At 37.1% G+C, this 12072-nt stretch overlaps 1 protein-coding gene across 4 annotated transcripts in view; it reads left to right on the forward strand.

Moving 5' to 3' along the window:
• NT5DC1 (5'-nucleotidase domain containing 1) overlaps window positions 1-11678 on the forward strand; it is a 138806-nt gene extending 127128 nt beyond the window's left edge. For all 4 annotated transcript variants that reach the window (XM_054491776.2, XM_054491777.2, XM_063666521.1 and 1 more), the window contains 4 exons: window positions 4219-4337; window positions 5431-5592; window positions 6190-6358; window positions 11359-11678. In XM_054491776.2, the coding sequence (XP_054347751.2) occupies window positions 4219-4337; window positions 5431-5592; window positions 6190-6358; window positions 11359-11474 (566 nt within the window). In that variant the 3' untranslated portion in view covers window positions 11475-11678. The remainder of the gene's footprint in view (window positions 1-4218; window positions 4338-5430; window positions 5593-6189; window positions 6359-11358) is intronic.
• The last annotated feature ends 394 nt before the right edge of the window (window positions 11679-12072 follow it).

The following is a 12072-nucleotide window of genomic DNA, read 5'->3' on the forward strand; positions in this document are numbered from 1 at the left end:
ATCATTGTCCCATATCTACTTTGTAACTATTATACTGTTAAAAACTTTACTGTTTTTTAAACTCGTCTTGTCCATATGTTCTTACAATAAGAAAATAAAAAGATTTACTTCATTGTAGTAAGACATAGCTATATTTAGGAATAAATTAGAGTTTCCAAGACAGCTTTAGTTTTATTTATTTGCCTAAACTGATGGCTCCTCCATCTCTTTATCCAACCTTCATTTGTTTCTTAACTTCATTAGGTCAGTTTTTTGGTAGTTTGTAGGCTAAAAGAAAAGGTTTGAGCTTTGTTCTCCTATGAGTTTTCTCCTTTATAGTTATTTTATAACCCAAACGTCTATTAGTGATTAAGTTAAAGGGTTTGAGGAATAATTTGTATATCTTGTAGAACTTTGGTATAGAAAATTGTCCTAATAATATATTTTTATAGAAAAATGTTTTCAATTAATACATTTTACCTAACTGTTAAGATTGCTTTAAATTAAAGCTGGGACAGTGGAATTTTAGGAAAGTAATACAGGTTTGCTTTTTTATGAAATAAAGCTTTTTATCAGGAATTTGAGGGACATTGTGAAAATAATAAACTATAAAATTCAGTTCAAAGGGCATTCTAAAGCCCTTCTTCTTTTCTTCATTCATTGCTGACCTGTTTTCAATATATATGGAAGATTGTAACAGCACTAAATTTGAGCCTTATGTAAAGATGTCATAGGAGGTTGGCTGAGGCTCCATCCTAAGTGAGAATTGTTAGTTTGCGGGTGTCCTCAGGGATGCCAGATAAAGGTTTATTCTGTGCTTTAGTTGTTTCCTATTTGTGGCAATACCATGGGACACATTCAGGTTCAGGAATCCAAATTCGGAAATGCTCTCTGGGAGTATCATCTTACTTTGTCTTCTAGCCCCAATTTGAAATCCTTTGGAATAAGGAGGCAAAGTGCATTCTTGTCCTGGCTCTTATTATAACATTTCAGTGACTTTGGGCAGATTCCTTAACTTTTTCAGATATCAGTTTATTCACCTGTAAATTGAAGGGATTATAGCTAAGACTTCGTAAACACTTACTTTGTGGCAGACACTTTTCCATGTGCTCTATTTTTATCTGTATCAATTTATTTACACAACCACTCTGTGAGGTAAGCATTGTTATTATCCCCATTTTAAAACTGTGGAAGCAAATTATCATCACCATCTATCCCCTTTGTCTTCTTTATTTTTTTCTATATCTTCTAACATTTTCTTCATCTTTCTATATCTTATAACTTTTTTTTTTTTTTTTTTTGAGACGGAATCTCGTTCTGTCACCCAGGCTGAAGTCCAGTGGCGCTATCTCAGCTCTCCCGGGTTCAAGCAATTCTCCTGCTTCAGCCTCCCGAGTAGCTGGGACTACAGGCACATGCCACCATGCCCGGCTAATTTTTTGTATTTTTGGTAGGGACAGGGTTTCACCATTCTAGCCAGGCTGGTCTCGAACTCCTGACCTCGTGATCCACCTGCCTCAGCCTCCCAAAGTGCTGGGATTACAGGCGTGAGCCACCGTGCCTGGCCCTTCTAACATATTTTTAATTAAACTTTTTAAAATCAATATCCTCATTGTACTCTTTGCAGGACACTGTTTTTTGGGTTGGGGTGGGGGTTGTTTATTTTTAGACAGGGTCTACTTCTGTCACCCAGTGGGGAGTGTGGTGACATGATCTCGCCTCACTGAAACCTCTTTCTCCGGGCTCAAGCTATTGTCCCACCTCAGCCTCTCAAGTAGCTGGGACTACAGGTGTGCAACCCCATACCCAGTGAATTTGTGTATTTTTTGAAGAGACTGTGATTTCACCATGTTGACCAGGCTGGTCTTGAACTCCTGGACTCCAGCAGTGTGCCTGCCTCAGACTCCCAAAGTGTTGGGATTACAGGTGTGAGCCACCACGCCTAGCCTACATTTTTAAATATTATGTAAAAACAGAGATTTATGTAACTATTTTTGGTTGACCTTGTAAAGAAGTACAGTGCACTATCTAAATGATGTAAAAAGTGTTTATTTAGGTTTATAAACACTGTGCTTGAAACTTCTCTGAGTTTGTTCCTCTGTACTGTACAGCTTCCACCTCAGTTCTGTGGCTTTCACAGTCCGAACAGGCTCTCTACTGCAAGAATTAATAATTCTCTGAGTCTTGCAGCTTCCTAGCTGTGGAGCCTCTGTCAAAACCCGCAGCCTCAGCTGCCCTTGTAGATTAATTATTCGTTAAGGCAGCCTCCAGTATAGGGACTGGAAACAGGGAGGGGAGGTAATGTTTGTATAAAGTGAATTTTTTGTTTTGACTTGATTTGGGGTTTTTTTTTTTGCTTCCTATTAGATTACTGAGTCTCAACATTTAAGAAATTATAATACTATGGATTTTTTTAAATTTTTCATAAGTAGATTCTCTTCCCATTATCCTTGCAAAGTGGGCATCTACATATCAACTGTGAGTCTTTTCAGAAGTATTTCTGTAAATTATTCATTTCCAATTGCCATCAAATCCACATTATTTGCATAGTAAGACATTTCAGTAAATAAACAGACATGAGAAGTGATCACTTTTTACTGTGTTTCTCCAGGAATATGCTAAATCTTCTTAGACCCTTTTATTGTTAGGCTAGTACATGATTTTGGCTTCCTATCTATTCTTTCTTTAAAGAATAGTGGGATTTTCATTTGATTTTGCAGAAGAATTTTTAAATGGCTGCTGAAATGGCAGCAAGATAGGCATAAATATTTATTGAACATAAGCTGCTAGCTGCTATGATTTGGCTTTAATTATCTATAAATGTAGTTTTAGAATTTTGTTTAAAATATCTGAGATTATGCAGAAATGCACCTTATTATTGTGACATTATTTGACTCATTTTTGTAGTAGAATTAATAAATTATATTTCATTTCAGTTATAATGACCAAGCTTTAATTTGTAAATCTTAAATTCTCTAGTACCAGATTCAAGATGTTTTTTGTTATAAACTAAGCAGAGATTTAATGTTGTTGTCTGTGACTTTTACATATAGTTTCTTTAGGGAAAATTAGATTTTAGTTAAAGGTACTAACATTGCCAGAGATGTATTTTTAATGACAGACTTACCCATCTTTGCCTCCTTTCTAGACCCTTTGTTTTCTCCCTGTCCTACTCCAGAGTTGATTTACAATAAAGCCAATGAAGCTTAAGCTTTAAGACCCCCTCATTTATCTCTTCCAAATCCTAGCAGGGACCATGATAATTTTGTATTAATTCTGTATTTGTTCTCTTAAAGAGGACCCTTCTAATTATATAAGCTTCTGTATACACAACCTCTGTATCCAGCATAGGATTGTATCTCTTAAGATTCTTCTTAGTGGCACAGCAGAGAGGACCAAAAAAGTGGGGGGAATAAACCTTTTTAAAATCAGAAATCATACAATTGATGTGAGAAAAAGGAGGTTATTTTTCTCCATACAGTTTGCAAAGCTGTATCAACAGCTACCAAAGTCTCTGCTGATATATCATGTATTTCATAAAACCTTACTCAATCTTCCTTAATCATCATGCTGGTAAGCAGATTCTCTTCGGCTTTTCAGCTCATGTACAAGTAATAGAATAGTGGGCAAAATTCAGAGAGGCAAAGACATTTACCTCTTTCACCAGCCCTGATTTAACAGGAGTAGGAAGGTAATGTGCTGGGAGAGGACAACTTGGAATGGTCCACAAACTTGTGCTTTGGCATCAGATAGTCCTTTCATTCCCCACCCACCCCAAGCTGGTACTAGGGTAAAGCATTTGAGGCACCAAGGGTGCAAAATTTAACATCTGAATCTGATAGACTACTAATTAAAAACTTACCTCCTTCACCCTCAATTCTAAAAAATTAACACCTAATGACTTTCATTGTGTTGTTTATTTGGTAAACCGTTTTATAGCAGTAGGGGCATGATGTCAAGCACATGTCTGTCTAATCACTGAATAAATCACTTACCAGCATTGAGATCCTGGGCAAAATAACTTCCCTGAACCTTATTTTCCCCAATTAAGAAGGCCATAGGATTAAAAAGTATATATCTATAAGGGCCTTATAATATGTAGGTACCACTGAATATCAGCTCCTTTCCCCACAAGGTTCTTGTTTGTACATGTCCTGCAGCCAAGCCCTAAGTATGGTCTGCCCAACTGGCTACTCTCACTTGATTAAAAAGTATATGATTGTCAAACTGTATTTTCAGAGAATGATGAGGAGCAGGAGGCACTGCCATCTCTGGATAAACCTGGCTGGTACTCCCAGGGGAACGCTGTCCACCTCTATGAACTTCTGAAGAAAATGACTGGCAAACCTGAACCCAAGGTATTTCCCAGTTGAGAAGTCCTCAACTCCCACTTGCAGACATAAGCAGTTGTGAACTGCCAAATCTCTCCTCTTAATTCTTCTGCTTAAATAAGCCTTCCCTTTGTCAATGTAGACAGGCTGTCTATCTGTGATAGAGAAGAGCAAGGATTCCAAGCAGGGCACCACAGATTTAGGGGGTGTATGAGTGTGTAGGATGCCTGTGGAATGTTATCCTGATAACAATCTATCCAAAAAGTTTTCATATATAAAACAAACAACTGAAATTATGCTACAGACTAGCTTAAAGATACACTTGTTTTTGACAGAATGATCACATTGTTGATGTTGGACATTGGTGCATTTCTAACAGCAGAACCCTTTCTTCTAAGAAAATATTTACCAGAATTTCTGTGAGCTGAGAGATCATGGGGTAACAGAGCCCTGCTCCATTGGCTGTCACCATGCCACAGTCTCCTGGGGACTCCTGAGGGTTAATGGATGGAGCAGTCTGACTTGCAGATGCTGATTCTCATATCCCTTAACTCTGTTTTCACATCTGAAAATTGAGAGGTATGGACTCAATCAATGGAGTTTTGCCTCAGACTACCTAGGGAACTTTCCAGATTCAACATGCCCAGCCCCACTCTCACAGATTCTGTTTCAACCAATCTGGGATTGGGCCCAGAAACTCTCTTGAAAAATGGTTGTGATTTGCACTTTTAATAATCTCTAACCCACTATAACAAGTTGTCTCTAATACCTCACCAGCTCTTCAACTGCAGGGGCCATTTTATTAATAATCGTAAACATCTATGTAAACATATAAGTTCATTTCTTTAGGAAAATGGAATAAAATCACTTGTTTCACCTTATGCTCTCTTCCACCTGTGAATGTGTTGTATAACTTCTTAAGACAAATCTGGCACCCTGTGAATCAAATGAGACAAGTTGATGGTCACCTGTGAGGTTATTCCAATAAGTTTAAGATGTTTATGCAATTTTTGGTTGTCATACTCTGATGCCTGTTGAGAAATTTTCTTCTTCCTTATATGAAATAAATGCCACTTTCACAATTCTGTGCCTCAAACAGCATCTGCTATCTGTCTTACAGGTTGTTTATTTTGGTGACAGCATGCATTCAGATATTTTCCCAGCTCGTCACTACAGTAATTGGGAAACAGTCCTCATCCTAGAAGAACTCAGAGGGGATGAAGGCGCGAGGAGTCAGAGGCCTGAGGAGTCAGAGCCTCTAGAGAAGAAAGGAAAATATGAAGTAAGGGTTCCCTGCGGCTCTTTCCTTGAAAGAAAAATATTTATGTTTGAAAGCTAAAGTATCTTTATACTACTTGACTCCAAAATTGTCCTGGTCAGGCCAAATACGATCATGTTAAAAAAAAAAAAAAGACTAATAATTTGAAACTTTGTATTAATTTTATTGACTTCATGTTCCATTTGTATTGAAAGCAATAAATAATAATTCCATACTCATTCCTTTCTAAAAAATAAATACTAAATAAGAAAATTAGACCAAGTTGTTTTTTAACTACCCTTTAGACATCATCATCATCATAATAGAACAGAGAGTTATTTTTATTGTAGGGAAAAAATTATGTTTCTAGGTTGCTTTGTTTGGGCTAGTTTTCAGATAATAACCAACTGACCATATAAAAAGCTAGTTTCTGTTTAAAATAAAGGATACTTCATAATAAGGAGGAAATATTATTCCTGTTCCAAAAATGTAATGTGTGCCCAAAGCCTATTTGTAGATTCCTACAGGGTTTCAAAGTTTTTATTTACTTAATAGACAAAAAAATTATGAGATTGAACATTAGTTAATCACCATTTTAATTATTCTGTTCTCTTGTTTCAGGGACCAAAAGCAAAGCCTTTAAATACTTCATCTAGAAAATGGGGCTCTTTTTTTATTGATTCAGTTTTGGGACTGGAAAATACAGAAGACTCCTTGGTTTATACATGGTCTTGTAAGAGAATCAGTACTTACAGCACTATTGCAATTCCAAGTATTGAAGCAATCGCAGGTAAGGGGGAAAATACCTATAAAGCTTCACCTGTTACTAGACAATAATGACCAGTACTAGAATTCTCGTCTTTAAGAAAAAGAAATCTTCCCACAACATTGATTTATCTTTGGGGAAAACATCTTCTAGATATGGAACCTAGGTAATTAGGACCAGCACTTCTGTGGGAGGCAACTACAAAAGCTCAACGATTTTTTTTTAAGTCAGCTTGGAGGCATATTATAAAATTAGGGAAGAGTTACCAGGACAAGCTGCTGAGGAGGCCCAGTAAGGTGAACCTAGCATTTGAGGCTGCTTTTCCCCCTGGGTATTTGCTGATTCCGGAGGGGGCACCACAGAGGGTGAGTGGGCCTTTCAGTAACTTCATGAATCTACAGGAATAGGAACTGGAGGAGAGGGCCTGCCTAAGGAAGGGTGGGTCTGGTGAACTCCCTCAATCTATGTTGAGGCCCTGAAGGGCTTTACTTTAGAATAAGGATGAATTGAGAAGAAATCTCCATTTTCACAGGGACTAAAACTCAGCTTGAAATCAGCTAAATACCTAAAATTGGATTGAGGAGATTTCAGATTATTAGTGCCCCTGCACACCTGGTAGAAACAAATATAGATTCTCTTTTGAGGAAGATAACATCATTCTAGGACTCAAATTATTTCTAAAAACAATTCATATAAAATTCAGTGCATAATGAAAAATAGCCGGGCACATAAAGATATGAGACCACACTAACAGAAATAACCATGTTTATTATAGTCAAATACAGAAATGGAAGGAATGAGAAATTTGGTAGAGACAAAAACTATGTATAAACTGTGGTATAAAAAGAATGGAGATTGTAGAATTTAAATATTTAAAAAATGAAATTAAGAACTTAACAGATGGATTTAACAGCGAATTAGACACAGATGAAAAGTCACTTAGTGCACTGGAAATTAGGTCAAAAGAACATATTTGGAATAAAGCAATAAGAGAAAAATCATAAAAGATACAGAAGAGAGGCTGAGACATAAAAGATATAGTGAGAAGGAGTAAGATTTCAGGTAAGATATGCACTGAATTTTATGTGAATTGTTTTTAGAAATAATTTGAGTCCTAGAATGATGTTATCTTTCTTCTGTATTCTCGGGTTTCACATTTTCGGATTCAACCAATTGTGGATAAAAATTATTCAGAGGAAAAAAACAATAAAACATAATACAACAATTTAAAATGTTACAAATTTTTAAAAATACAGTATAATTATTTACATAGCATTTACATTGTATTCGATATTAAGTAATCTAGTGATGAATTAAAGTATACAGGAAGATGTATGTAGGTTTAATGCAAATATTAGGCCATTTTTTGACTTGAGCATGCACAGGCTTTGGTATCCACAGGGGTCCCCTGCAGTTACTGAGGGGCATCTGTGATTGGAGTCCCAGGAGATGAGAGAATAAGTGAGATGAGAGAAAATGACAGGGAAAAAAATAAACCAAAGGTTTAAGAAGCCCAAAGAAATGAAACAAAATGAATAAAAAATAAATTCAGAGTTAACTGCTAAATGCCAAAGATAATTAAATATTAAAAGCAATCAAGAGCATAAATATAGATTAAATAACAGATCGACATCTGACTTATCAGAAACAGAGGAGAGTCAAAGACAATAGAATGATAGCTTTAAATTGCTGAAAGAAAAATGATGTGAATCTTGATGGAATTCTATACCCAGTTAAACATTGTAAGGAATAAAAGTAAAATATTGGCTGGACGTGATGGCTCACGCCTGTAATCCCAACCCTTTGGGAGGCCGAGGTGGGCGGATCACCTGAAGTCAGGAGTTTGAGACCAGTCTGGCCAACATGGTGAAACCCCGTCTCTACTAAAAAGACTAAAATTAGCTAGGTGTGGTGGCAGGTGCCTGTAATCCCAGCTACTCGGGAGGTTGAGGCAGGAGAATTGCTTGAACCCAGGAGGCAGAGGTTGCAGTGAGCTGAGATCACACCACTGCACTCCAGCCTGGGTAACAGAGCAAGACTCTGTCTCAAAAAAAAAAAAAAAAAAAAAAGTAAAATATTTTTAGACAGAGAATAATAGAGAAAATGTATGTCCAGAAACCTGCACTAAAGGAAATAAAGATTATTGTTCTCCAGGTAAAATTAAAAATAATTCATGTTGGAAGACTGGAAATGCAAGAAGAATGTATATGATATAAGTATATGGTATAAGTATATGAATAAAAAATGAATGCTTACTGTTTGAAACAATAAAAATTAAAGTCCCATGGGATTTACATAGAGAATTAAAATGCCTGACAATAATGGCATATATATGCCAGAGTGGGGCAGCAAAAATTAACACGTTCTAACATGCTAGAATTAAACAAGGATAAGACTATTTTCAGTATTGATGTCAGAAATGCATGTTGTAATCTCAAAAATAACTGTCAAGAGAATTGTGATGATATACATATACCAAGCTAATATGTAAAATAAGAATCTAAAAGAAAACAAAGGAGATGAGAGAATATTAAGAATCAGCAAGACGGCCGGGCACGGTGGTTCACGCCTGTAATCCCAGCACTTTGGGAGGCCGAGGCGGGAGGATCACGAGGTCAGGAGATCAAGACCATCCTGGCTAACACGGTGAAACCCCGTCTCTACCAAAAATACAAAACATTAGCCAGGCGTGGTGGCGGGCACCTGTAGTCCCAGCTACTCAGGAGGCTGAGGCAGGAGAATGGCATGAACCCGGGAGGCGGAGCTTGCAGTGAGACGAGATCGCGCCACTGCACTCCTGCCTGGGTGACACAGCGAGACTCCGTCTCAAAAAAAAAAAAAAAGAATCAGCAAGACAAATGGAAAGCATTTAGAAAAATGTTTAATTTAAACCTGAAGTAATTACATTAAATGTATGTGACCAAATACTCCAATTAATAGCCAATTTTAAAAAAATAACAATACCCGGCAGGGCACGGTGGCTCACGCCTGTAATCCTTGCACTTTGGGAGGCCGAGGCGGGCGGATCACGAGGTCAGGAGATCCAGACCATCTTGGCTAACACGGTGAAACCCCATCTCTACTAAAAAATACAAAAAATTAGCCGGGTATGGTGACAGGCGCCTGTGGGAGGCTGAGGTAGGAAAATGGCGTGAACCCGGGAGGCGGAGCTTGCAGTGAGCGGAGATTGCGCCACTGCACTCCAGCCTGGGCGACAGAGCAAGACTCTGTCTCAAAATAAAAATAACAATACCCAATTATAGGTTGTTTATAAGAGATATATCTGAGACATAAGGATTCAGAAAGTTTAAATATCAAAAGATGGACGAAATAATACCATGCTAACAGTAACCAAAAAAAAAAAGAGAGAGAGAGTGGCTGCATTAATATGGGAGAGAGAGAGAGAGAGTGGCTGCATTAATATGGGAGAGAGAGAGAGAGTGGCTGCATTAATATGAGAGAGAGAGAGAGTGGCTGCATTAATGTGGGAGAGAGAGAGAGAGAGTGGCTGCATTAATATGGGAGAGAGAGAGAGTGGCTGCATTAATATGGGGGAGAGAGAGAGAGAGTGGCTGCATTAATATGGGGGAGAGAGAGAGAGAGAGAGTGGCTGCATTAATATGAAACAAAGTAGATATTAAGGGGGAAAATGATTAGCATGAGAGAGATCACGTCATAATTATAAACTCCTAGTTCTCAGAAATATATAACTGCCAGTCTAAGATACTCACAAAGTCCCCTCTCCTCTCTCAGGTCAGAACTTAATCTCTCCATTTTTACAATACCAAGAAAATGTCTAAAAAAGAAAAATGTCTAAAAAAGCATATGTCCTTTATAGAGGCATATGCTTTCCGCTTGGATTCTTAGTTTCCAAATTTCCTTCAGCATTTGGCAAAGGGTTTGAGGAGACAACCAGCAGAGTCCAGTTCTCTGACCCTTCCTTTACAGTGGTCCTAGCCCCTCAATTTTTTGTCTCTGCAGCCCTGCAAGACTGTCAAAATCTCTACTGGTTTTTCTGCTGCTTGTAGTAGCCCCTACCACCAGCCAGAATTCCAGCACCAGAGGAGAAAAGCTGAGGCTTAGTGTTAGCTCCTCTCTCCGCTGGTTCCTCCTTCCCAAGAATTGTGCCTCAAGTCTTGGTTGCTTCTTTAGCTCTCTGGTGACTTCAGTCTCATGTTTATATTTTATCCAGATTTTCTAGTTGAAGTTAGAAGTCTAGTTAATTTTTTTGAACTTCCGATTCTTCTTCCTTAAATTGAAGAAAGTTGCCATGTTGTATGTATTAAAATTCTTATTTAGCTAAGCATTTGAAGATTATTCTTAGTAACCCTCTTCCTGTGACTATGAAGAAGATTATTAGGTCTCATTCACCAGTTACATGATCCTCTGAGGAGGGCCTGGGAGATTTTTCTTTAATTTTTATTCAGATAAGCTTTCATATTTTTGTATTAACTTCTGTGCAGAGTATTAAAATTAAACTCACTTAGAGCCCTGGGGATGATTTGAGATATTTCTAAATGTGATTTGACTTAAACGTTATTATAAATTGCATAGTTTATATGATATCTAACTCTTCATCCTAAGTGACCTTTGATAGACCTTTTCTGTAATATGGGAGAAAGAATAAAATTAAATTGTTTTAAATGAGATAGGAAGTGAAAAATAACCTGGTACCTCCCTTTTGCCTCTTAAAACCTTTTTATATTCAAGTAATGTTTCTATATTTGTGCATATTCTGTTGGACATGGTTATCTCATTCACATTTAAATGCCTAGAAGCCTTTTTTATAGCTGTTGTAAAAGTTTGTATTTATTAGCCATATATATTACAATGGTGGTTGGTTTATACACATTTTTAACCTTATAATAATAGCTACACACAGACCTACTGAAGGAGCAAAAGAAATATTAAAATTTTACAAGTCTAAAAAATAAGTTTTATTATCAGTGAATATCAAGTTTTGATTTGTTTATGAAAGGCATTCAGAGGCCTGTGCAATAATTAATTTTTTTTTTCCTCCCCAGAATTACCTCTGGACTACAAATTTACAAGATTCTCTTCAAGCAATTCAAAAACAGCTGGCTACTATCCAGATCCTCCACTGGTCTTATCAAGTGATGAGACACTGATATCCAAATAAGTTGTCTTTACTGAAAAATGAAGTGAAGACCCATATATGCAGTTAAAAAAAAAAAAAAAAGTTAATTTTCAAAAAATACTGTAAAAGACTTTAAGGAACGAGTTTTATTGACCAATAAGTTGATATTTGTCCATAGGTCTCCTTTCTATAAATCATCTTGATGTTTAACAACTCTTATTATATTAAAATCTCAGTATCCTGAAACTTAGAACCTTATTGATATTTTCTATACAGTAGTTTTGTGATTAGAATTCACTTGGGGACATACACTCACACACACAGTCACTCTTACACATATGCCTAGTCCAGTGGTTCTCAAAGTGTGATCCATAGACTGATAGCATAGCATTACCTGAGAACTTGATAATGCATATTTGCAGGCCCCACCCAAAACCTGCTGAATCAGAAGCTCTGAGAGTAAGGCCTACCAATCTGTGTTTTAACAAGCCCATCAGGTGATTCTGATTTACAGTACAGTTTGAGACCCACTGGCTAGAACATATCCTCCAGAGACTTGGCTTAATTGGTCTGGGTAAATATGGCTGAGCGTTGTCATCTTTTGTTATCTTTTATATGCCCTAGGAAAGTGCAGCCAGAA

The sequence above is a fragment of the Pongo pygmaeus genome, chromosome 5 (assembly GCF_028885625.2).
Source record: "Pongo pygmaeus isolate AG05252 chromosome 5, NHGRI_mPonPyg2-v2.0_pri, whole genome shotgun sequence".
Lineage (NCBI taxonomy): Eukaryota > Metazoa > Chordata > Mammalia > Primates > Hominidae > Pongo > Pongo pygmaeus.